This window comes from Nanorana parkeri, unplaced genomic scaffold, assembly GCF_000935625.1.
Source record: "Nanorana parkeri isolate BGI_ZX_2015 unplaced genomic scaffold, ASM93562v1 scaffold97, whole genome shotgun sequence".
Classification (NCBI taxonomy): domain Eukaryota; kingdom Metazoa; phylum Chordata; class Amphibia; order Anura; family Dicroglossidae; genus Nanorana; species Nanorana parkeri.
The window spans coordinates 1,411,427-1,437,774 of NW_017306365.1; the positions used below are offsets into that span (position 1 = coordinate 1,411,427).

The window sequence follows — 26,348 nt, forward strand, 5'->3', positions numbered from 1 at the left end:
CCAAACACTAATCATTATAGTGCCTGTCAGTAAAATGATGGCAGGATCAGGGAATGATTCAAGCAAAGGATCCACATTTGATCCTGACATTGCAGGAGCATCACCTTGTCAGTCGGTGTGCTGGCAGCAGGTAGAGAGAGCTGAGCTTGGAGCAGAGATGTACACATGTATCATCATCTGTGAATGTGTGATTAGAAAGCAGTAATATTGATCGCACTATTAATCCCGGCAGGAAGAAAATTGTTACTTGAAGGAGTTATCCCGAGACGTCCCATGTAGGAGAGCCCTCCCCTTGCAGCCTCATGCCTAGAGGTTTAGAAATAGGAACAAGCTGCTCTCCCCCAACCTCCCCCTCCCATCCAGCCAGTGTATGCCTCTGCCCATCACACCCCTTATATAGTCAAATGCAGTCAAATGGTCGGCTGCAGCGAATAGAAGGAGCCATCCTTAAAAAAAGCCAGCAGTGGGACACAGAGGCAAGGCTCCCAAAAAAGTATTGGGTGTCCTGAGGAATTTGTGTAACCCCCCCTCACCCATCCCTGGTACATATTTCTGAGGCTGGAACAGCTGAGAGTTTGCACTCCAGCCCAGGGCTCAGTCTAAGAAGGAAGCTCTCTCTGCATCCTCTAAAGGTCCTGTTCCCTGTCCCGTTTCTCTGTGTGTGACTAGCCCCCAGCCCAAACACCAGCCATGGACGCCATCAAGAAGAAGATGCAGATGCTCAAGCTCGACAAGGAAAATGCCTTGGACAGAGCAGAACAGGCTGAAGCCGACAAGAAGGGAGCAGAGGACAAGAGCAAACAGGTCTGCTTGGACATTCCCTACTCCTCAAAAAGCCAAATGCCTTCTTTTTTAGGGCCCCAAATGCCCTGCTCCTCAAAACCCCCCTAAGATCCCATAGCAGTGCCAGTGGAGGACATCAAGTGCCACCCCGGTCCTGAGATGTCACATTGAGTACACCTTTATCTATGCCTATTTGGGAAAGTTTAAGCATCACTATATAAACTGTCATTGAATGGACCTAGGACGTCCTACCAGCAGACCTGATTGAAGATACCTTTGTTTCAAGTTGATAGACAGATGTTGACAAATATGAGAGAAGGAACAAATGTTTTAAATATATTGGTTGCTGAAACTGACAATTACATGTTTGTTTTTTTAATTTTTTTAAATATGTGATTGTCACAGAGAGTTCAGCACTGGATGCCTATGGGGCTGCTTTTTAAAAGGCTGATTGCCTATATTGATCTAATATTTTATGTGCGTTCCTGTTTTATTGAAAAGCTTATTCACAAATCTGGCCATGGATAATATGCACTGGTCATTTTTATTATTTCTCTAAATGGATTACTTGATTTTATTTCTGTTGCTGCGTGTTTGTGAATAAGCATTTCCTTACGGGCAGATTTCAAACATTTAGTTCCATTTGCTCCTTCTACTTATTGCATCAATGTATCTACATGTACATTATAGAAAATAGATGCATTACTATAGTACATGAACACATTTATATCTCCTATTCTCCTTCTTCTCTGCCATTATAACTCCACTTAGTTAGAGGAAGAGATTGCCCAAATGGAAAAGCAGTTGCGGCAGACAGAGGATTTGAGGGATAAGATTTTGGATGACCTTCATCTCGCTGAAGAGAGCCTCCTAGCTGCTGAAGAGAAGGCCACTAAGGTATAAGACTGTACCAATGACAAATGTCTAACTCTTTTTTTTCTTTCTCTCTCTCTCTCTCTCTCCTCATGGTTCCTGTCCTGTACTGTCCCCTCTGCACCTCTGTTGCCTGCTGCCACACCCTATTATCCCCTCGTCACTGCCCTCGTCCGTGCACCCACTTCACCCCATGGCACCTGTACTTCCCTGGCCCAGCTGGAGGATGAACTTGTAGCACTGCAGAAGAAACTGAAGGGTACTGAGGATGAGCTGGACAAATATTCAGAAGCTCTTAAAGACGCCCAAGAGAAGTTGGAGCTTGCTGAGAAGAAAGCCACTGATGTAAGTTAAGGTTGAGAAAGTCCCCAACCATTGCACACCCCCTTTTTTTTCTTGCTAAGACACTAGCTTTGCACCTGTTCAGAAATGTCTGGCCATATTGCACTGCATGCGTCACATATGGGTGTGGGCCATTCCCATTATATTTCAGATTACATACATTCATATTGTGGAAAACATTTCTGCTACTTACATTAACAATGTAATCCAATGAGGTGTTTAATGTCTTCAGTTACTCACTCATTACTGTCTGAGGTGCCTATAAGAGGCTATAAAGTATTCCCGGGTGATGAATAGATACCTCAGCACAGTATGGGTTAACTCACATGTGAAAAGTGTCATTGTGATAGAGCACAATCATTTGGTATGATTAACTAATTAATGAACTACTCATGACTAAGGCTTACTAAACAATGGATCAAGTTTATACATATATGCTGTACACAACATTTCTTTCTTTAATGTTACGCACACCTGTACACACATGCGCACGCGCGCGCATATATATGTGCGTATGTGTACGTGTGTTGACTTTGTTGCCATTAGCAACTAAGCAGATTGCATCTTTCATTTCCTAAAAAAAATAGGAAACACTCTGATTGGCTGTTATAGACAACAGCTCCAATTTTGTGTGTTTTTTAATACAGTTGTGATGAATCAGCCCTGTTTTCCGAATGAGAGATTCAGGGTTTCAGACAGGGGAGGGGCTGGTGAATTATTTATGCTGGGGTAGTTAGAGCAAGGAAAATCTCCTTGGAATACAATAAGATATACAGCAGCATTTAGAAGGAAACAGTGAATGTGATATAATCATGAAATAATGGGGTTAACGTACTAAAAGAGTAGGATGTTCCTTTGGCCCAGTTAAGTTATTTTCACATTAATTATCCAAGCATGTGCAGTTCCTAACTTTTCAGCCCCCTTGCACATTATTGGGTAACTAAAGTGAACACAAGTTTACTGTGCCATGAGCTGTCTATTTTTTTTTAGTAAATCAGTACCACTGGGCGTTCCTTATAATACAGGCCCCGGGCTAGTTTCAGCTCCATTTTTATTGTATCTTGTATTTTAGATTTCCTAGGTGGGTAGGTGTTAAGCCTTCATTGTAACTAACAGGATTATAAGACTAAACATTAGGGGGTCTTTCTAATTTTTCTCCTTAGTTCTGATGATCCCTAGGCTTGAATGTGGCCTTAAAATCTATTTTTGTAATGGTTTTAAAAAAACAGCCAACATTTGCATTTTCCAGTCTATATTTCTTTTTAATTGCTGCAAACAGTGTTACAAACAACTCATTCATTGTCCCAGATCCTAAAACCCAATTTTGTAAATGTCCTGAAGAAAAGGTTTCAGTGTGTCATATTTGTGAGCTTATTTTTAGAAAATTAGACTATGGCCCCCATTCCAAAGATCATTGGAGAGCAGCTTTTAGTGTCGTTGTGCAAGGTGTGTGACAGCATGCAGAAAAATGGGAAAGGGATTAGCAATTCCAAAGAGGCAAAATCTTTTTGATGTCCAACCATTGTTAGCTGGTGAGGTCAGAGGCAAGAGTCTTTGTAGATGACGGGAGACATTTAAATTTTGCAGTGACCTCTTTCTTCCAATCTGTCATACATCTGCCAAGGAGAACTCTAGCCCTTACAGTAAAGGAAGGAGGAAGATGATACTTGCTGTTCCTGCAGAGTGCAGAGATAGGCACACACTGGGTTTATATATAACTCAGAGCTTTATATGGTATTCACTCAAGACTCTCAAGCCTCAGCTGTCTGTTCCCTGTCAAAGGTTAAATATCTCTGCTCTGGGTGGATCCTTCAGTATACCATGCATGAGCTTCTCCATACATTATCAATTCACTTCTAGAGCACATCTTACAATTACACAGTTAAAACTCAATTTTAGGGCTCTGCTAGAGAGATATTAAATGTTACGTAAATACATATTACTAATATAGCCTTTAAAATATTTCAGCTACATAAAAATAATTATGCGTAAATTATCCACTTGCATGTTTTAAAAAGTGTTCAGCTAATTAGGAATCATGTTTGTGTTATTGGAGGAAAGTTGTTCTAGAATGTGATTTTGAAGCATACTGACAGTGCAGCTTAGTTCTGATGGTATGGTGTACTCTGTAATGGCAGCAGTGCACAGGTCTGAAGCTTGCAGCCTATGATACAATGGAACATTCTGTATTGTCGAGTGAAAGCCGCTGCATATGGATTCCAGACAGATATTCCTTATAAGGAAAAGTATGTTGACTATTTAGAAATCGCTCTCCATGCAGAATCCAGACTGAGAGAGCTGATTTCATCTGGTGGTTTACACTGAGAACAGTTCTTGCTGTTTATTTAATGCTACAAACGCGTAGAGGCTTGTCTTAATGAATTGGATTATTATAGGAAAGCCCAAGGCTAGGCTGTTTATTGCAGTGAATCAAATATTCCATAGACATATTTATTCTCTGCCAACTTATTACCTGAAAGGGAAGTTTTGAATAATCAGTGCCTGAGTTTTGGCACTGACACAACAAACATGATCACATCTAGTGACACTGTTTGCACAGATGAAAGATGCAGAATTAAAGTGAAAAATATGAGAGCTTTTATTACTTCAGGGTAATTATGGAGGCCTCAGTAAAACTAATTATGAGTTATAACAAACTTCTTATATCACCCTACTTTTATATGCAAACATTACGTAAACAGTCATTCATTTATATATATAGTACTAAAATACATTTTGGCATCATTAATATAGATTTCTTGCAATAACACCACATTTTATGTATGTCTGTATAAGTGTTCATGTACTGTATATATCTATTTATATGTTTATTTATATTAAACAAAGCAGTGCTTAGAGCAAGATATGCCATGACCCATAGAAACAGATTGCAGACCTTTTTAATATTTTTTAATTGCTCGGAGTACAGCAATACTGAAATCATGTTGCTATGGGAGACTGTATTATCAATCACTGCTTGTTTCTCCAACTTACTTAATAAGGCTGTGCCTTATCTAAACACATGTTATGCTGTATAATGTACAGTGTGCTATTAAAAGATGTCAGCCTTAAAATAGTAAGTGAGGATGTCAGACATATCTTTTATTAGGATCACTGACAAAAAAATGTGTTTAGTGTTTATTTATATGCTTTATATACTATCTGTTTATTAATATACTTGCTTATACAAGGGTCAGTTATCATGGTGGATTACATTCTGCTGGTAATTGCTTCTTGTATGCAGCAAAAACCATAATGCCAATCCAAATGGAACAGAATGACACATAAGGTTGCACAGGACAGCAAATATGGTCATGTACAAATGTTGCATTTGACCCAACACAATTTAGAAGTTTTCCATTGACTTTGAATACAGATCGATTTAAACATAGGAACATGTGTCCAAATCAATGAGAGAACATGGGGGGAAAAAATTCTCTCTCATATAGTAATGATAGCAATACTCAGGGTTGTGGTACTTGTACACTAGAAAATCTGCTTAAGGTATTCCAGTGTAGGAGGCATCAAAAATATGTGTTGACCCACAATTATCTCTTATGTCTTCAGTGATGGCCAGGTCATCAAATGTACACATGTATCAGATAGTAACATAATTGTAACACTGTATAGTTTCCCTGTCAGCTGCGTTAGATGAGGTTTTATTGTATATACAATCTGAATGCTAAATTCTGTTCTCTGTAGACCTGCATATCTAATTATATTGCCATATTTACACTGCCCAAATAAGTCCCCATAAGTTTGAATGAATATTTCGTTTGTCACTTGGCCTACTAAAAACATTGCACATATGACATGGGTGGAGAAAGCAGCTATATACCCAACAAGAGTGCATGCTAACCCTGACATAGGCTGTAAACACTATCCATCAATGGAGTTACTAACACAAAGTGAATTGTATATAGTAGAATGCCCCTTCCTAAAGTGCACCAATGCTCAGGTTTAAACATGTACAGGGAATGTTAACGAAACATAGCCTATGCCACACATGAATGGATGTTTAATCAGGGGTTGATCTAACCTCTGTCCACACTTTAGTAAATCAGGCCTTGCCATAATCTAGCCATACACTACCTAAGTACTAGTTGTAATAGTACAACTTCAAGCCCCTGTAACAGGGTAGAAGTAAATGTAAGGGTTAAAAAAGGGCACTAAAGAGAGTCTGTGTGTGATGTCAGTCTTCATTTTTGATGTTTTTTATCATACTGAAATTTTTGTGCGGACAGTTAACAATGATTCCCTTTTAAGAATTAAGGAAGGATTATTCCAGGGGTAGGCAACCTAGGCAATTCAGCTGTGGTGGAACTACAAGTCCCATGAGGCATTACATATGAGGAGGGTCAGATCCCCCATCTTTTATCAAATCAAAGGATAGATCTGGCCATTTGTAGCCTGCATTAGTCATTGATCTTCGTATATATGTGCATTTTAATTATAGTTCCATTATACTGTATACTGTATACAGTTTATAAAAATGTAAATGTATCTGTTAGTTTTTGTGAGTAACAATTTTTATTGTCACCTCAGAAAACTGATTTCCTCTTAAAACAATATGTGAATAACCCAGAGATGGCATTATACTGTAGAACAGTCAAAGGCCATAGCGCAGTAATTAGCTCCCTCTATTGGTAAGACGGTATACTGCAGCAGTTGGTGCTTACTAACCTGTATGTCATTACACAAATGGAATAAAATGACACTCTAGTACAAGACAGAGGGGCAGATTTACTAAAGCAGAATAGTTTATTCTTAAATGTGAATATTCGCTTAGCTCAATAAATAAGCTGAAGTCATGTTCATTTCAGTTCGCAAGTCATGAGAAACATAAAGTCCTGTTTTTTCTTTTTTTTATTGCCCTTGAACATGATTGAGCATTCACATCTTCACCTTATTCACTAAGTAAGGGAACTTTTACCTCGCAAAGTGAACAGCCTCTACTCCTTTAGTAAATGGAGTTTGTAAACAGAGAACGTAGTGTCCAGTCTTATAACTATCTATGTAATGCTGGTCAAAAATATTACAATCTCGACGGTTCGATCATCGGACGAAAAGTGTCGTCCGCTGATCGCAAGGTGTATGGACAGCCTTAGATCTAACCAACAACTTTGTAGTGCAAGGACCTGCCTGATTGCATACACATTGATTGGGTAGTTCAGGCAGGTACTCATATTCCATAGCTTTGGTGAATCTCTGCTTTGTGGGCAGGGTGCCAATCTATATACTTCTGAAATAAGTACTGAGTACTGAGCTTGGTGCAGGTTTTAATATAGTATATATATATATCACTGGGTGAGAATACTAGAAATGTATCTTTTGTGTATTTCTATTCATTGTTTTCTATACAGGAACTTTTTCTTCTTATAGACGGGCTGATATCTCCACTGTGAGGACACACCGTGGACTCTCTGTGATACTTGTCCTGCTGTGACAATGGTTCCTATGCTGTACTTTGATGCTTCTTTCTTCTCCATAGGAGAGTTAAGGATTGAGGCCCGCTCTTTGTGCAGTGTTCCAGTGACCAGACATGCACAGAAACGGTTTCATTATTGCCACTGATGCTCCGCCAGCTATTATCTGTATGGCTGTCTATAGCTGCTCTGAGAGCTCAGGGTACTGCTGCACCTCACACTCCTGACTTGTGTGATATTATTATCACAAAGAAGCATCATTCCCTTTTTCTGGAAAGAATTAACAATTTGGAGTAGGAAGCACAATAGTTTTAGCGCCACTTTGAATTTTTTTTTAATGCACTGCTTTTGTAAACTGTGTATTTGTCACAAGCAATGCCACTGTTTCAACCAGCTGGCTCAGTGCACAAGATCAGTTCAAAAAAAAGTAAAATACATAAAATTTTATTGCAATTCTTAGCATACAGTTTACTGCTTTGAGAAATCTGCTTATTGCAGTTGAATAATGACTAATCATTGCCTTTAGATCAGGGTGGGTAACTCCGGCCTTCTAGCTGTGCTTTAACTACAAATCCCAACATCCTCTGGGAGTCATGCCTGCCACTGTCAGTCTTGCAGTGCCTCATGGGACTTGTAGTTCCACAACAGTTGGAGGGCCGGAGTTGCTTTAGATCAATGATATTGAAAGCATTCACTGTAATGCTAGAAATGTTTTGGAACATGTTTGGCAAAATTGGCTAATGATAATAGATATAAAATGAGCTTTGTGCTGACTTGTTGGCATTCACAGCCAACAGCCACTTGATACTGCAGCATTGCCTTGAATATTTGTATTAAATCCCTTCAATAATGTATGGCCAGCCACAGTTGTTTTTTCTGCTGGTTGCTGTGGGTAACGTCCCCAGTAATATTATTTGCGAGGTGAATAACCTCTATACTTCTATCCTTCTTTCTTGCCTCTACCCATCCAGTTTTTCCTCTTTCCCATCTGCTCTTTTTGAATAGACTCAATGCAGTTTTCCTGGCAGCCACCATATATGAGATGAAACCACGATTTTCAGTGTTCCAGTTCACAACTATGGACTGGCATCAGTATACCTGTATATGTAAAAAAGAGAAATGAATATCAGATGGAATCTGTACAGGAGGCCACCACATTTAGGGTGGATGGATGCAAGAGAACAAATCATTTACCTTGTGCGCTATAGCCATCCATTTGCCAAGAATTCACTTTTTGCATACCTATACCCCCTTAAAAATACTGTAAAACCAAATATGTAAAATAAGAGAAGGGGATATTTATAGTATGACAGTACTCATTACTAACACAGAACTAAAGGGGTTTTAATGTTTATTGTTTCACATTTTTATGTGACATGTCTGATTATGGTCAAAAAAGGTTGTTTTATGTGAGAAGATTGCGGTGTGCTGGGGTTATATCTTCTCCTTCAATGTTTATTTGATCACTTAGAAAATTCTTTAACATTCACAGATTCTCTTTTTTAAAACCATGAGTGGACCCAATGCAACACCACTGTTTTATAACAGGAATAAACAACCTCGGCACTCCAGCTGTGGCAAAACTACAAATGCTAGCATGTATTTACCTCTGAAGGCATGCCTGTGGCTATCAAAATCTTGCAATGCCTCATGGGATTTGTAGTTTCAGCACAACTGGAGTGCTGAGGTAGCCTATCCCGGTGTATAGTCTACATCACAGATAAGTGATGTTGATCCCTATTTAATCTTGCCTATGCTGATTTTCATCCCGCACGTTTCATGGAACAAAGTCCACTTTTTCAAGGATGCACATGCAGTTCAAGTAGAGAGAATAGTCTCATATAATGAAGCATATAAAACACGTTTTAAGAATTACATCCTTAACCATGTCCATGCAAAGGAGGATTTTGCATAAGATGAACATTGCACACAAATGGTTAAGTATATATTTCCTGAAACAATTTTATATGATAGATGAGACTATTTTCACCACTTGTACTACATGTGCATCCTTAAAAAAGAGGAGTTTGTTCCCAGAAACACTTTGGATGAAAAGCAGTGTAGGCAAGAATATTGATGATGTATATTTTACAACAAGAGGGGGCCACCTCAGCTCTACAGCTGTGGAGAAACTACAAATCCCATGAGGCATTGCAAGACTCTGACAGCCAAAGGCACAATTCCCAGCAGCAGAAGCATGTTGGAATTTGTAGTTTTGCCACAGCTGGAGTGCTGAGGTTGCCTACCCCTGCTATGCAATAAGGGTGTTGCAGTGTGTCCTCTTATGGTTTTGAAAAAAGAGAATCTGTGAATGTTAAAAAATCTTCTTTTGTGCAAACAATACAATTGGAGACGCTTTTATTTATATGTTAGTAGTGAGTACTCGCACACCCCCGCCCCCCTCTGTTTATACAGATTTGGTTATTACAATACTGAGAAGGAATGAATGCACAGTCACATCACCTGTGAGCCTAAGTAAGCTGTATTACCCCAGACGGCCATCAGATGGCAGCAGACCCCCCTACACCTGGATAAGGACTCGAAGCAGTACAGTCATCTGGCTAGGTGTGTGTGATAGTGGAAGGGCCCCTGAATGTCCTGTGCTGTGAGCCCACCCTATCCTAGAAGCGGGGTCTTCTGCTGAAAACCCCCATACACACCGCCGTGGGGCAGTGGCTGCCTATAGGTCTCAGGGCCGTCCTCCAGCGATAGGGTTAATTGTAGGGGATGGAGCCTATGTAAGGAGGAGACTTCCTGTATGCGGACTGAGCAAGTCAGAGTGAAAGCAGTTAGAGGAATCGGATCTGTCCGCACACTGCCAGTAGAATTCAGCGAAAAGTAGCCGGAAGTTACTTGTCTCCCAGCTATAGCACAGCAGAGACATGGCCGGCATGACTTCACTGGAGGCCGTCAAGAGGAAGATCAAGAGCCTACAGGACCAGGCAGATGTGGCGGAGGAGAAGGCAGAGATAATGCAGAGAGACCGGGACACGGAGAAGAAGCTCCGAGAGGCGGTAAGGATCTCCTCTGGATTGCTGGCAACTGGTCGCCATTCATTATGGCTGTGCAACGCATTCCTCGATGTTTTCTCTGGTGGTCCATTCTAGGCAAGCTGTGTGCCCGATCTGGCTGCTGTGTTCCCAGCCACGCCCATCTCCCCTACAAGGGACCTGTAGAACTTTCTACCCCCCTCTGGCCGCTCATCACAGGGTGTCGTGCCCTTTAGCCTTTCTCAGCCTTACACACCTTTTTAGTATTGGAGTAGTGCCCTCTGATTGCTCCTTTTAATGATCCTGATCAATGAGCATTGGAGTAGTACCTTCTGATTGCTCCTATAATGATCCTGATCAATAAATATTGGGAGTTCCCTATGATTTCTCCTTTTAATGATCCTGATCAGTGTTTATTGGAGGAGTTCCCTCCGATTTTCTCCTTTTAATGATCCTGATCAATGAGTATTGGAGGAGTTCCCTCTGATTTCTCCTTTTTAATAATCCTGATCAGTATTTATTGGAGCAGTCCCCTCAGATTTCTCCCTTAATTACCCTGATCAGAGTTATTTGGAGCAGTCTCCTCAGATTTAATGATCCTGATCAAAGTTTATTGGATCAGTTCCTTCTGATTGCTCATTTTTTAATGATCCTGATCAGGGTTATTTGGAGCAGTTCCCTATGATGTAATGATCCTGATCAATATTTATTGTATCGTCCAGATCATGCAGGGCAGATGTCAATGCTGGATCTGACAGAGTGCTTGGGACATGGATATGCTCCAGCATTAATACCTTGTTGTATTTATCTTATAATCGGCCTATTGAAGTGTCGTTTTTAGTAGTATTTGTTTGTTAGATTTAGTGTACAATGATCATGGTGGTTGGTCCCAAGAGCTTGCAGTTAGTGTGTATGTTGTGTATGGTATCTACCCTCCAGGGCAGTTTGTTTCCAGGCAGAGAGGGAGGGGATGTTGGGGCCTGTGACTGTACTCGAGAATTTCAGGCATGCAACAAGGCTCATCTGGACAACAGAGTTAACCCCTTATCTCCCTCATCTACCTGGGGTGTGGTGCCGTGTGTGTGTGTGTGCTTCCAAAGTCATTTCCTTTACTTGTGCTTAGGTCGTGTCATGTGTTATACTTTTATTATTGATTTCTTATAATACGTATGGCTGGGTTGTTTTACTAAAAGTGTTTTGCATTAGTTTTAAACAAGACTTGCTCTCACATAAAAAGGCAGCAGTATACATGTTTAGTGTATATACCCCTAACGTACACTGCCTGGTAGGATATGGAATGTGTGTGCCTTTTGGTTCAATGGAAACCAAGAAACCCTACCGCCTTCCTGTATAGTAGTAAGAAAATGAAAGTGATCTGATCTCATTGATGCTTGCAATTTAAAGCTGAACTCTAGGCCGATCTAAAAGACACATACACAGCTCTGTAATCCTAATACATCAGTTAATGTATTTTTAAATGTAAGTACCTGAATTTGACCTGGTATTAGTCTCTTGAAGTCCCTGTACAGCAGGGCTGGAGTGTGAGAGGAAGAAGCAGTCAATCAGTTCATGTGCTGACAAAACGAATGCGGATAGGAGAAAGCAGAGAGATGAACGCATCACTGTGCTGCTTCTCCTTTCACTGTCCAGACACAGGCAGCGGACGGGTCCAGAATGACCTGGGCTCAGAGAAAGCGGGTTGAATGATGCTGGCCATGAGACCGAAGACATCTAGTGGCCGCAAAAAAGTGCTGCGGGGAAATCTCTGGATGGAAGGCGACTTTTAATGGACTATTCCGTTTAATCTTTATTTTTGGCTAGAGTTCTGCTTTAATACTCTCAGTAACTCTACCACCTTGGGTAACCTGACCCATGTCTTCAAGAGATAATGCTGCACTTCTGCTTCTCTTACCTACAAAGGAGAAGATGTATTCAGGGCCCATTCCCATTCAATGCATTTTGATACCTATTTTAGCACGTTAAAAATGCATATACACATAAAATAGTGAGTTTTCAATGGTGTAGTTCCCACCAGTGTGTTGCAGCTTTAAAAAATAGAGCGATTTCTTGCACCGTGTGTAAACACACGCAAACACATTTAAATGCATTTTTAAAAAATAGGAGTATGCTTGCATGCGTTTTTGTGCGATTTTGGGAGAAATGGGCCCTTAAAGTGGACTGCATTTTCTGGCCTCTTACCTAGGTGGGAATAACATGGCCGTAATGCCCACAGCCTCCTTGGATACTTGTACCATACATCCCAGGAGGCTTAGGGGGCCATCTACCTCCCATTGCATGGCGGCATGTCATCAGGGGGCCAGCTGCAAGAGCATGGAAGAGACAGCCAGCCACATGATGATGTAACAAAGAAAGATGGCAGCCCGGGCCCCGGCCTGCAACAGACAACGCTAGGTTCGTTGAGTATGTTTTGTAAGGACAAATCGGTGGATGAAGTAAGAGGGGGCTGAAAGAGGGGTGACGTTCCTATTTAAATAACAAATGATTTCAAGTTTCTTATTACTAGAAAAGCGGAGGTAAAAGTGGCAAGCCTTTTTATAATGTCAGAATGTCTCGTTTTCATCTAAGTTCCCTTTTTTTTTCTTCAGAAAGCAGATGTAGGAGTTGCAGAGCAGGGCCGGTTATGTCTGAGGTGTATGTTATTGCCGGGAGGAGAACTTTCCTCGCCTTATAAGGCCACAAGCCCGGCCTTGTCATTATATAGATGTGTCCTTCCCTCTAGAGGCCACAAATCCTCAAGTGACACAACAGGAAGCACTCCAGCTAACATTGCATTTCATTCTTGTAAGGCAACTTTTTCTGGGCTACATTGTCTAGTTGTCACTTTGATTAAAGTAAAAGAGAAAACTATGCTGCAATGTTGGTGTATGGCCAAAACTGCTCAATCCGTCTCCAGTTCCTGCTTTATGTAAAAAATAGTTGTAGCCCGATTGTAGATGATTAAATCTCCTACGGGGAGAAGGGGATCGCAGGATTGGCTTTTTTATCTTCTTTTTTTTTTTCTTGTAGTCAAATAGTTAATGCAATCTTTACAGAGGGACCATATAATCAGTCCTTCAAACAACATGCAAATATTTAGCTACCATGTGCCTGATGTGTAAAGAGAGAGAGTCTTCTGCTTAACTCTTTAATGTCGGTTTCCAAAATATAGCTGCAGTCTTGTTACTACCGGATTTTTTTTAGAGAAAACGTCAGAAGTTAGGCCTCGGCTATAATTTTTAAGGAACATTGGTGACCTGGCTCCTGGGATTTGTCCAGCCCTGCGTTTTAAATCTCTAGTGAGAAAATCGCTAAGGCTCCGTTCACACCTAAGCGTCTGTTTCAGGCAGTTTATTTTTAGGCGTTCTCTGATAATCTTTAAGGGTGTTTTTTTTTTTTTTTTTTTTTTTTTTTTCCAAGCCTTTTGTCGTGTGGTTTTGAGCTTGTGCTCTCCTCCATTTGGTTCCCCAGTGTTTTTTTTTTGCAGAGGTGGGCTTGCTCTTGCACAACAACTAAGTGACAATTTGCTCAAAAAGCATGTGAAAACACTTGTGTAGTTTGTTTTCAGTGGTTTCCATTGAAATCTATGGAGCCAATAGCACATTACTCAGCAGAAAAGTAGCTCATGTACTTCTTCCAGCAACAGGCATTTTCTTACAAGCGACATAATGCTTAGGTGTAAACAAGGGCCATAGAAAACAATAGGATTCCTTGTGTTCAGCATTTTGTAGCTCCACGCTTTGAGCTACAAAATCCCTAGGTGTGAACGGGGGCTAAAACTGGCCATGCACTGCTTGAATTTTGGCTGAGTCCTGTAGTCTGTACTCATTGCACTGGGGGGCGGGGGAAGGTATCTAAAATATTACATTGAGCTGTTTGTAGGCCCTGTCAGCACTCCTCTATTCAACAAAAGTAGATTTTCGTTCCAATTGTGGAAGGCTCTGTTCCAAATACTGTATTCTCAATTAAACAGTGCAGCCAATCGGCAGCAGTCGATTTTTGGGTATTCTGAGAGCAGCACATCCTCCGGTGTCAGAATACAATAGCTTGGGGGGATCCATTAGGGATCCTTTAGTTTCGGACAGTGGGGAAGAAACATCCATTTAGTGAAGGCGTTGTTTAGGGCCACACAGTGTGGTTACCTGCGCTATACCACACCAGATCAATGCAGGGCACCGCTAGGACACATAGAAAGCAATTGTTTTCTATGTGCCCCAGTCTCATTTCAACACAGTAGGTAATGTGCTGCAATAAAATGCGAACATGTTTTAACGCAGCGCACTGGATGCCCCCGCAGAAAGCCGCACAGCAGTGCATTGCGCTGTGCGGGGACCTGAATGGAGTGTACACATTGTACGCGCCATATAAAGTTTAAAAAAAGGGGGGGGAAATGTAAACAGTGACTGCTCCAGTAGTGTGTAATGCAACACAGTGCCGGAGCTGTCACCGCACACTAGCTTGTCCTCTGAAGCGGTGCGGGCGGCCTAGCATAAATGGGCCCTTAGGTTTCCCACTTGTACATTGCAATATTCTGTGCATTTTAGATTGACACCCCAACAGTAGCTGCCAACTCGCCTGCCCCAGAGTTGTCCAAAATGCTGCAGGTACAGTGTTTCATGCATTAAAAGCGGGCTATGGGGTAGCCTCTTTATGCCATAGTTCTCTTTAGGGTTATGGGAGGACATATACTAACCTCCTCCCGTGACGCAAAGCTCAGTACATACTGAGTGACGCACCCGGGACGGATCACTACAATACTGTCTGACAGCGGGCTATGCCTAGCTAGAGGCAGAGCCACCTGTTACCGCTCCCTCCCCCGTCCGTTCCTCCCGTCAGCGCTGAAGGATCGGAGAGGGGACAGGGGACATCCCTGCAGGGAGCGGTGACTGACAGTCACTGCTTCCTGCAGGGAGATGATTGGGAAGTGAGCAAGCGACGGTATGTGTTCATTCATTTCCCGATCTAGAGTCGACGTGTGACAGTTTCAATGTCACAGGTCGGCTCTAACTATGAGTGTAAATCACTCACCTCCTAGTTCTCCTTTTAATTTCCTCTAGTGGTTCTGTTAAAGGAGAACTATGGGGTCAGTGTTTTTCCCCATAGTTCTCCTTAGGGTAACGGGAGGACACAAACTAGCGTCCTCCCGTTACCCTAAGCTCAGTATACCGCAAGCTACAGCTCGCGGTATACTGAGACGCCGGAGCGGATCCCGACATGGACGTCGGGATCCGCCCAGCTGCGTGAGTGACAGCTGGCTCTGCCTATCTAGAGGTAGAGCCAGCTGTACCCGCCCCCTCCCCCGTCCGTTCCGCCAGTCAACGCTGGCAGATCGGAGAGGGGAATCCAGCCCCTCCCCCTGTCACGGCAGAGAGCCGTGACAGGATCGAGGGGTGAGCGAAGGCCGGTATGTGTTCGCTCACCTCCCAATCTACTGAGCCGACCTGTGACAGTCTCATTGTCACAGGTCGGCTAGAACTATGAGGTGAGTGAAAATCATCTCATAGTTCTCCTTTAATGCAGAGGTGTTTCCAGCAGCAGAATCACCTTTTTTATAGTTTATTATATTTTAGTAAAAATATATATATTTTTCCAGTTGTATCCAGTATTCCAGTGCACTTCATGTGATATTCATTTCGATATAGCCCAGCACATTCTTCGGCTCTCACCCAGCAGTCACTGCTAACCCGATAAAGCAGGCTTGCTTGGAATGGACTGCAATAAGGTTTACAAGTGCAATACATTGTTGCTAATTTGACAGCATCCTGCATTTTCTGTTCATCCAGTTAGCATTGCTCTGGCAAGTAAAGCGGTTAGTGCTAATTTTATAATGCTAAAGGCTGTATGGCTTGAGGCTCATAGCTCTGGGATATGCAGTAAACAGGACTGATCAGCTATGATTTTGTACAGCTGTAAGGCTGCCTATAGACAGACAGAGAATGACTGGAAAGAAGAGATTTGGTGGGGAATAAAGACCTACTGCCATACTTGGCGGATAATAATAACTGTGGGTACAAAAGTTTGATTCTTCCATGTAAAGTGGATGCAAACCGCTTTGTCATTTTAATTTTTTTTTGCTTTAATGTGCAAGTATGCTGTGGGGAACACCTATCTTAAGCGCTCACTCGCACACGCTGTGCGGTGCCCTGGCACAGAGCTGAAACGCTGATCCCAAGTGACATTTCATTCAATTCTACGGGCACAGTGGGGTGTGAGGTGGTTGTACCGTGTCGCATAACGCTGCATTGGGAAAAAGTATCATGTCATGCCTTTTTTTTTTTTTCCCCCCCCAACACACACCTGTGTTCCTACCGCAATGTGGTGGTGTGAATGGGCACCATCCATGACCAGGCAAATTGCCTTGTCTTGCATTGGGGCTGCGCTGGAAACAGTCAGTGAAGCTCCAATGCAGATTGTGTGAACGGGCCCTAAAATTTGCCCTTTTCCATCGATCTTCGATCCTCCACACTGCTGCAATCTCCATCACCAACATTTCGGAGTGGGTGGCCACAGTTAATGATGTAACTCCGATACATGTGCACAGGAGTTGCACCCTCCCAGCACATTCACGGCATCTTAGGCTGGGTTCACACCTAGGCGTATCGAATATGCGCGTTTTGTCCATAGTCCGCGATTCGCGGTAAAAAAAACCATGCGACAAACGCGTGTTTCAGAGGGCTACTTGGCTGTATCCCAATGAAAACGCCCCAAAGAAGCTCCTGTACTTTTTTGGGCGCTTTGTAGCGCGTTCATAGCGCGCGCTACAAAACGCCCAGGTGTGAACCAGGCCTTTGGCCTGGTTCACACCTAGGCGTTTTTAAGCAGTAGGAAAAGCACTTTTAAACGCCCAACACCAGAAATCCCATGATTTTCAATGGCCCCTGTTCACACCTGAGCAGCGAAACGCCAGCAGGAAAAGCCAAACGCAGAAAAAAGTACATGAGCTGCTTTTTGGCAGTTTCAAGCTCGTTCCCCCCATGTACTTGAATGGAAACGCACAGCAGAAGCATGTTGCACATTTTCGCGCATGTTTTTGCGTACGTTCTTCAATTTACCACAATGTTTCTTAAGCTGCCAGTCAAAACATGCGTCTGTGTGTGATTTTGACACACATAAAAATGTGCAAATAAACACAGACTGAACCCGCACGCACAAATGCGCAACAACGATGCCGCCTAGATGTGAACCAGGCCTTCGAGATGGGACCCCTATATGGAAGTGCCTGGAAAAAAAAACCCCTCAAGCTTAAATATACGCGCCTGTAAACGCTTCCACTAAAGTGTGAATGCAGGTTAGAGAGGAGGGTTAATACTCGCACATAGTTTTATAGGGTGGATTCTTCACTGCAAACATGTCATTAGCCTTGGTGGCCCGGCATGGAGACTATATTGTAACTGCCAAGAATGTGACGTTCCATGAAAATACACACTATCTTTATGTTTAGTCCTATATGACCTGATCATAGAAGACATTCTGTGTTCAGCATTCAGGGAGACTCTAGAATTTTCAAAGTTCTCAGCTACAGATGTGTAAATGGCCCGTTCTGAAAGAGGAAGTTGCGAGAAGAGTTTGCATTCAGTTTTGAGAGGTGTATAACCACATCCTACACACACATACGTTTGTGTATACTCCCTTGCATGTCCTGTGCAAACTTGCAAATGATCTTGTTAAATATATAGATCTTAACTGAGATGATAACACTAGCATACTCCACCCTGGTTCCACTTGATAACGGCTAACTGTCTGGCGTTATTGTCTAGCATTAGCATTTTTAGTATTTTACGTAAAATATGCATGCATGCATGCACCCGCGTTTACTTATAACACAGTAGTGAGGTTTTGTATAGTGCGGTGTTGCATCTTGGCAGATCACATCGGAAACTGTTTCAAAAATCCATCATACAACTCGAATAAGCTGACTCTACAACCAGAAAGACATGGCAGCCTGGAAGGAGTACAGGAGAATATTCTCTGCTATAACATAGTCTCAATGCTGTGTTACCTGGCAGAAAAATGCTTTGTACGTGTCAGTTACTCAACACAAAATGAGCTTTGCCATCATATGGAATAGTATGGTAGCTCAGATTTGTTTTATTTACTAATATGAACAGTGGACATTTCTAAACTTGATAACATTTCCATAAAGGATAGCTACCTCCTAGAACAAAAAATGTAATCTATTGCAGCTTGCCAGTTCTCAGATATAGTAGCTGCATTGGTTTTCTTTTTTTCAGGCTAAGTATATGTTCTGCAAATGCAGGAAATACCAGTTGATCTTGTCAGACTTCCAGTGTCTTTGTCACTTTCTGTGCACTGAACTGATGTTATCAGCTTTGCCAAATATTTTCTTTGAATCACAAAACGCCTCCTCTCTAATCATCACCATTATGTAGAGGATGAGGTATTTGTAGTTGAAATCTGGAGCGCAGTCTAGTGACAAAGCTGCTCCACCATACATACAGTACAATGGGTGATGTTGTCACTCTAGGACAGGAAGTGTTACCAGCTGGATTACTGGGGGAAATGAGCCTGAAAAAAAAAGAAAACTAATGCAGCCACCACATCTGAGAACTGGTAAACTGCATGCAATACATTACATTTTTGGTTATAGATACAATTTATTTACAGATAATTTTATGAATCATTTGTAAAAATACTGGATAATTGCAACATTGTGAAATGTTGTTGCATCTCTAGCTATGAGTCTGGACGTGTTGTAGAAGGCATTAGATGTGCACAATTCTGGACATCTAGGGTTTCAGGCACGATACAGAACACTTTCTGTTGAAGCTAACCGTCTTACACAGTTTTACATCAAGGTTACGCAACTTTTGGTCTCTAGTTTTACAAGTGTCAGCATGTAATGTAACTTCCATAACAGCTGGAACACCACTGCATACATGGCATTCCATGTAGTCATCTGTCTTTAGTGAGGGCTCATTCAGACCACTGCATTACCATTCCATTTAGTGATCTCTCGCTTTAAGGGACCATTTAGACTACCATAAAGTCCAAATCCCATTCGCACTGCCACGGTCTCAAAACCACAAGGTATATGTGGTGCCCAGGTGACCACACGGATGGCGCTGTGCAAAACACTAATAGTAAATAAAAGTAAATCACCGGTATACACTTGAAGGGTTTTTAAAGTATTGATATGTTTATTCAATACCCAATGTCACATACTGTCATACGGTGATATATGTGACATTAAAAACCCTTCAAGTGTGTGCCGGTGATTTACTTTTATTTACTATTACTGTGTTACCATAGCACACAGTTTACTGTGCATTACCATAATGCATAAAACCATGTGCGTTGCAGTGCTATTCATTTTGAATGGCTACCCAGCGTATGTTTTAGCACACCCCTTTTTAGCACTGCATTGATTAAAATGCTGCAAGTCCGTTCAAACCTGCGTTGTGGTACATTGGACGCCCATTCAGTGTAAGTAAACTGCCTTACGGCAACTGACGTCAACACCCATGTGGTAACACACTGCAGCCATCTGAATGTGGCCCGAGTCCGTCATGTTGTTGCACTTACCTGATGTTTCTATTTTACTCTTGTTACTCTAGGCTGAAGCAGATGTAGCCTCATTGAACAGGCGTATCCAGCTGGTTGAGGAGGAGTTGGATCGTGCTCAGGAGCGTCTGGCCACAGCTCTTCAGAAACTGGAGGAGGCTGAGAAGGCTGCAGATGAGAGCGAAAGGTGAGTTTCCTGGGCTTCTCTCCCATCACGTTTACTTGTGTTCATTAATCCAATTATATCTTGATAAAATAATACAAATTCTTACTTTTGATGCATTCAACCATTATTAGGTCTAGTTTATTTCATTCTTTTGCATATAAAATATAGCTGAATATGGTGACTGCAAAAAGGTATCATTTGCAAAGACTAATTCTGATTTTAGTATTTGTGCCATTTTTTTTTTTTTCAATGGATTGTGTAACTCAAAGTAGTTTTAGGTACGCTCTTAAAATTCCTGCAGTGTGCCATGCATAGATTCAACATCATCATATTTCAGTCTTGTTGCGACTTCATAAAGGAAGCGGTGATGGTGGCAATAGTTTGTGGTTTCTAATGTTTCATGTGGTTTCTAACATTACAGAGGTATGAAGGTCATTGAAAACAGAGCCCTGAAGGATGAAGAGAAGATGGAGTTGCAGGAGATCCAGCTGAAGGAAGCCAAGCACATTGCTGAGGAGGCTGACCGCAAATATGAAGAGGTGAATTTTTCACTGATCCTATTTCTCTGGACAGATACGCACCAGTGAAGGAGCACTCCTTATTCTGTTGGCCAGCACTGAAGGCCAGTTTTAGAATTACCATGAATGTTTTATATATTTTTGTATTGCTTTTTAAAGACTTTCTTTGTGTAATAGGTCGCCCGTAAGCTTGTGATCATTGAGGGTGACCTGGAACGTGCAGAGGAACGTGCTGAGCTGTCAGAAAGGTAGGTGCCCACTTGTGTACAGCGCATGTCTCTAAACCTTATCACCTATTTGCCCTGCACACTGTAACCTTACTCCATAGCACTTTGGAGATGTTTGCATTCCCATTTTATGCATGTAACACTGCCGATCTTCCTAAGCTGGTGTTATCTGCTGGAAAACAAAATAAAATCTCCTAGTAGGTTCAGCTGAGTTTAACTTGACACTAGGACATACTTTGATACAGTCCAGATTTAATTTGATGGAACGGAATGAAGGTTACTGGATTAACCATCTGCAATAAACTATTGCACTATACAGTTACTTGAAATTCAGAAAGTAATCTGGATGCATACTTAGTGTCAGTGTTCCTGGCTGATAATTGGCTTTTTTTGTTGCCTTCATGTAAGATATATTTCTGCAGGTCCCCATACGTTGTAAAAATTGCCACTTGGCTGGCTAGCTCGATCATGTCTGTGACATCAAATCTAAAAGGTTTAGGTATTGAGCAAAACAACTAAATTGGGGGGAACAATACAGGCAGTGCTAGGGTGACCAGAGAGCCTGACAGATGCGTTTATCATAATGTACTGTATAGTCAGCGTGTCATGTCAATGAGCTGTTTTTACAAAATGGGGAACATGGCAAGTAACATCCTTCTTTTAGAACCAAATATCTGTAGAAAGGCTATGGTTAATGTTAAGCCTAGGGGCCTACATGCTATGTTCATTGTCTACTATTAGCAAATCAGGACTGATAACCCAACTTTTGGTAGCCATTGCAATACAATTTCATTTTTAACGCGTTTGCAATTTTACCCAACCACGTGTAACAATGTGTTTTTCTTTGCATGCTCCACATATTGTGAATGGCTTGTTCGCTCCTTCCTTATTTCATGCACTCATTAATAGTCGCTGTCGGCAGCTGGATGACCAGCAGAGAATAATGGACCAAACGCTGAAAACACTAATAGCTTCAGAGGATAAGGTACTGCTGCCAGTCTGAGCCCTGTCTTTATCCTCAGCTACTGGGCTTCGGTTCTCCTAACTCCAACTCAAGCAGTATTCTTCTGTGCTTTATTCTTGCTACAGTGTCTCCTTATGACCCAAATGTTTTTTTTTCTACTGTATTTATTGCTGATGCGGAGAGGAAAAGCTGCATGTTCAAAGATGTCTAGTGTGTTGTTTTCACATTAAGTATATTTAACATCTTGGAGAAAGAAAAATGGGAACAAATTCTTGCCCAGGGTGACCAGTCAGATTCAGTGCTCAACATCTCCTGCTTTTTGGCTCCTGTTTTCTCCATTGATTTTAGAACTACCGGTAGCTCCCTATAAAGAGTCTACTTTACTATACAAAGGCTTTGCATAGTGTATGTTTGTACAGACTCTACATTTTATTTTGGAATGTTTTGTCTGCAGGCACTCCATATCTTTTGAACTATAACGCAGCTTTTTATCTTGGCTAAGTAACAATTTTTTTCTTTTTTTTTGGTTTGGTATTTCATTCCTTTCTCTCCTCTTTCAATCTCCAATTTTTCTGTTTATTCCTGCCACCTCTGTCTTACACCCCACCCCATCCAAATAGCAAATGTGCCGAGCTTGAGGAAGAGTTGAAAACTGTCACCAACAACCTGAAATCTCTGGAGGCCCAGGCAGAGAAGGTATGATGGTAAAACATGCCCTGGACCATGCAGGGCCAAAGAGGTCTACCTCTCGGATATGTAGAACTGCATGTTGACAAAAAGGACCCTAAGCCATGCCAGTGTACTTTCAATGAGAAAAGAAGGTGGTTATAAAAATGTTCTCCAGCACAGTTCCAAACTCATAGTGCAGAAACCCCTCGATGTTGCCAACTCGCAGTCACAACCGCTTAATGCCCTGTCGCAGAAAGCGGATATAGCTGTGTTTTGTTATCGGAGGAACGTGGACTCCTCCTTCCTAGTTCTTGATGCATCCCTTGCCAGTAAAAACATACTGTTTAGAGACACTAGGGATGCAAATTATTAAACAAAACACATATAGCTACCAGACAAGCATGCAGTCCTTTCACAGATGAAAACAAAATGAGTGGATTATCTCCTCATTTAACATTAGAAAGCTCATTTATTGAAATATCTCTTTCCTTTTACTAAATTTATAATACTGTGTGTAGCACTAGGTGTCTCCATGCAGTACAATACTCTTTACACACTGCAGATCTGTATGCATAATGCTGATTCTGTACGACAATCTCACAGCAGATCTTGTATATGGTGAAGGTTTGTCTTCACTCTGTGTCCTCAGCTTGTTTCTTTATTTTTTTACCATGCAGAAATCCCTGTGGTGTCTGTTGTATTGATGCCTTTCTCTGTTGCAATACCCTTAGGACTGAAATACTGTTTCTTAACCTTATTTATCCCTGTAAAAATGTTTCTGTTCCTGATGGATTATATAGTCTACACAACAAAGACATTCTGCCTAGTTAGACTCGGCAGATTGATCAACAGTTAGAATAGCTTCTATTGTGTATATAGTATAAGATGGCACAATCACTTTTTTTCTAATGTGTAATCTGTGCTGTTACTGAATAAATGTTTTCGTGTTCGATTAATCAAATTTTTTTTACATTGATTAATCGATTCCTTTCGATTAATTATAACGCACATACAGATCCAATTACATTGGCCTATACACATACATTAATGGAGTAGTAAAATGAACTAGGATCACACTAATCCAGCACATTATTAATCTGACGTGCCCACTCAATATGGCCGCCACTTGAGTGGGGCAACTCAGAATAATAACGTGCTGGATTAGTGTGATCCTAGTTTATTTTATTACTTCATTGCTTTGCTGTATGTGTATAGGCCAATACCTTGGCTGGCGCTCGTGCAGAAAGCTTCTTAGGCAAACTCACCGGCCCAAGTGGCTCCGTCGGCTAACAAAGGGAAGGGGGAGGAGTCCGGTGACATCACGGACATCGACGTCACCAGACTCCTTCCCCCTTCCCTTAGTTAGCCGACAGAGCCACTTGGGGACATCGACGTCACCTGACTCCTCCCCCCTTCCCTTCGTTAGCCGACGGAGCCACTTGGGGAAGGGGGGAGGAGTCCGGTGACGCCGATGTCCGTGACGTCACCGGATCTCTGACGGGATTCCCGGAAGCTGGGGGAGAGTTGAGTATTTTCATTAGCGATCAAAAAAAATGTAATCGATCAAAAAGATTAATGATTAATCGAGAAATGAATCGTTAATTTGCACAGCCCTAGTGTAATCCATTACATATCTGTTGGCATATGCCACTAAAACAGGCAGCTTGTGCACAGATGGCAACGTTACTAGGCTAGGGGAATTTTGGTTAAAACATTGACAGACTTTCTAAGAATAGTCTTTGTTTCTGATTGTAGTACTCCCAGAAGGAGGACAAATATGAAGAGGAAATCAAGGTTCTCACAGACAAACTGAAGGAGGTAAGTTTTTTTTTGTTTATGGCTTATTTCTTCCTTGTACAAGTTTTTGTACACCTTTTTGGAGACTTAACCATTGCCCTTTTCTTCCTCCCTCAGGCTGAGACACGTGCTGAGTTTGCAGAGAGGACAGTAGCCAAGTTGGAAAAGACCATTGATGATTTAGAAGGTATGATTTTTTTTTTTCCTTCCTCTTCTTTCAGATGGTGGAAGACATCATAGTTTCAGTTGTGACACACAGGAAGCTTCTTTAGAAAAACCATAAATGTTTTGTAAATGTCAACATTGTGCAGTGATTATGATTTATGTGATTTGCATTGAGAATCGGAGAAATGTAAAGGATGTATCCTGGTAAGGAGTGAAATACCTATTAGTCATTTGGATGAGTTTGTGTTGTGAAGGTTCTGCTTCAACATGGTGTATCTTTCAGTGTCCAGATATTGTGGTAATGTTAGAAATATCTATAGTCTAATTTCAAGACTTGGAAAACATTTTTTTTTTTCTTGGCATACAGTAGTTTCCTAAATAGGCAATGCAGTTGCCTCTTCTACTGCTAATCTGTCTTTCTTTTCTCCTTTTTTTTATTTTATTTATATACAATCTGTTATCTCATGCCGGGCCTTCACTCCTTCTCCACGCGCTGTCTGCTTCTTCACCCTGTGCCTTGGATGGTGTTGCGAACGCTGGACTTCTTTGCATCCTTTACTCTACTTCATCTGGTTTCCTCTCCTCAACATATCCTTATTTGTTGTCCTTTTTGTGTTCTCCTCCCTCCATATACCTTTCTTCCCTTTTTACAAACCTCCTTCCCCTATCTTTTCTATGATATATTTTTTTTGTCTGTCCACCCTCGTTTTCCCGTTCAATCTCTCTTCCCACCTTCCCTCCGAGCAGATGAACTGTATGCCCAGAAACTGAAGTACAAAGCCATCAGTGAAGAACTGGATCACGCTCTCAATGACATGACTTCAATGTAAATTTTTCTTTCTACGTGTTTGCTTTTGTTCGTACCTTCTCTGCTCGCTTAATAAAACTCACGTCCTACCCTTACACCATCAACCTTTATTTTATTTGCTCACCTTTCTGGCTTACTTTTTTCTCACTGACATTTTACTTCTGTTTAGACAACTGGCAACCTCTCTTTTAATTCTGATTTAAATAATCTGAGTGACTAATCCTACAAATTCACTACTTTTAAATTAAATGTTATGAGAGTGGCTTCTGGACCACTAAAACTCAAGTTAATATCAAGGGTTACTAAAGCCAGTGTTAAACAGATGTAATCTCTGCTTTTTCTCATTTGTTTTACTTACTTTTTAATTTTCTATGTTTTTGCTTCTTTTTTTTTTTTTTCTTTACAAAAATGTATCGTTCTCATTGCGCACTAATTTTGAACAAGACAATGATGTCAAAGTGAATGCAATATTTCAGTCATCAATGGCTCCTCTCAATGTGGTTTTGTTTAGTTCCAATGCAGTGGCAATCTTTGTAATGTGGCGTCTGTTATGTAGTCATTCATGTATATGTATGCCTACTAGAAGAGGTAGGGGATGTAGGTCCAAAGTATGTAATTCCTGCATTCTGCAAATCTATGTAACTATATATTTTACCTGAATATATAGATGAGAAAAGGCAGCTGGATGCACCTATTACCTGGCGTGTTTGTAGTTAGGTTGCATTAGCTAGCTCTGTGTCTGTTGTCACTGATGTCTTAGTATGGTGCCTGACTGTGGCTCTTTCGTTTTGTCCATTTTTTTAAATGCAGGGGGAAAAAAAAGGGTTTTCATAATTATGGGAAAACACACGCCATATTAAGATATAATTAAAAAAATATATTTATACTTATCTTTTTCATCAATGTAGTTTAATACTATGCCCTGGCATGTTAAGCAACTACGTGGCAGCGGTTTAGACATTGTAGTACTGTCATCTGCAGTACCGTCACCTGTACCTTCGTCTGTCGTGCTTCATTTTTAAGTGAAATATGTTACATTGCTACTTTTACTGTTTTTTTTTTTTTTTTTTTTTTTTTTTTTTTTTTTTTTTGTTATTTTAA

The 26,348-nt window shown here is 41.3% G+C and overlaps 1 protein-coding gene across 8 annotated transcripts in view; it reads left to right on the plus strand.

Annotated features, from left to right (window-relative positions):
* Positions 1 to 548: 548 nt before the first annotated feature.
* The window catches only part of TPM1 (tropomyosin 1 (alpha)), a 44,259-nt gene continuing 18,459 nt past the window's right edge, over positions 549 to 26,348 (plus strand). Inside the window, exons 1-9 of one of the 8 annotated variants that reach the window (XM_018552795.1) lie at positions 554 to 804; positions 1,876 to 2,001; positions 19,987 to 20,120; positions 20,521 to 20,638; positions 20,795 to 20,865; positions 22,429 to 22,504; positions 24,233 to 24,295; positions 24,392 to 24,461; positions 25,187 to 25,265. In XM_018552795.1, coding sequence (XP_018408297.1) covers positions 691 to 804; positions 1,876 to 2,001; positions 19,987 to 20,120; positions 20,521 to 20,638; positions 20,795 to 20,865; positions 22,429 to 22,504; positions 24,233 to 24,295; positions 24,392 to 24,461; positions 25,187 to 25,265 — 851 coding nt within the window. In that variant the 5' untranslated portion in view covers positions 554 to 690. Of the gene's footprint in view, positions 805 to 1,554; positions 1,681 to 1,875; positions 2,002 to 2,248; positions 2,254 to 10,049; positions 10,439 to 19,986; positions 20,121 to 20,520; positions 20,639 to 20,794; positions 20,866 to 21,753; positions 21,830 to 22,428; positions 22,505 to 24,232; positions 24,296 to 24,391; positions 24,462 to 25,186; positions 25,266 to 26,348 lie in introns of those variants that run through there. The other 7 variants (XM_018552797.1, XM_018552796.1, XM_018552794.1 and 4 more) reach the window with 7 other exon arrangements.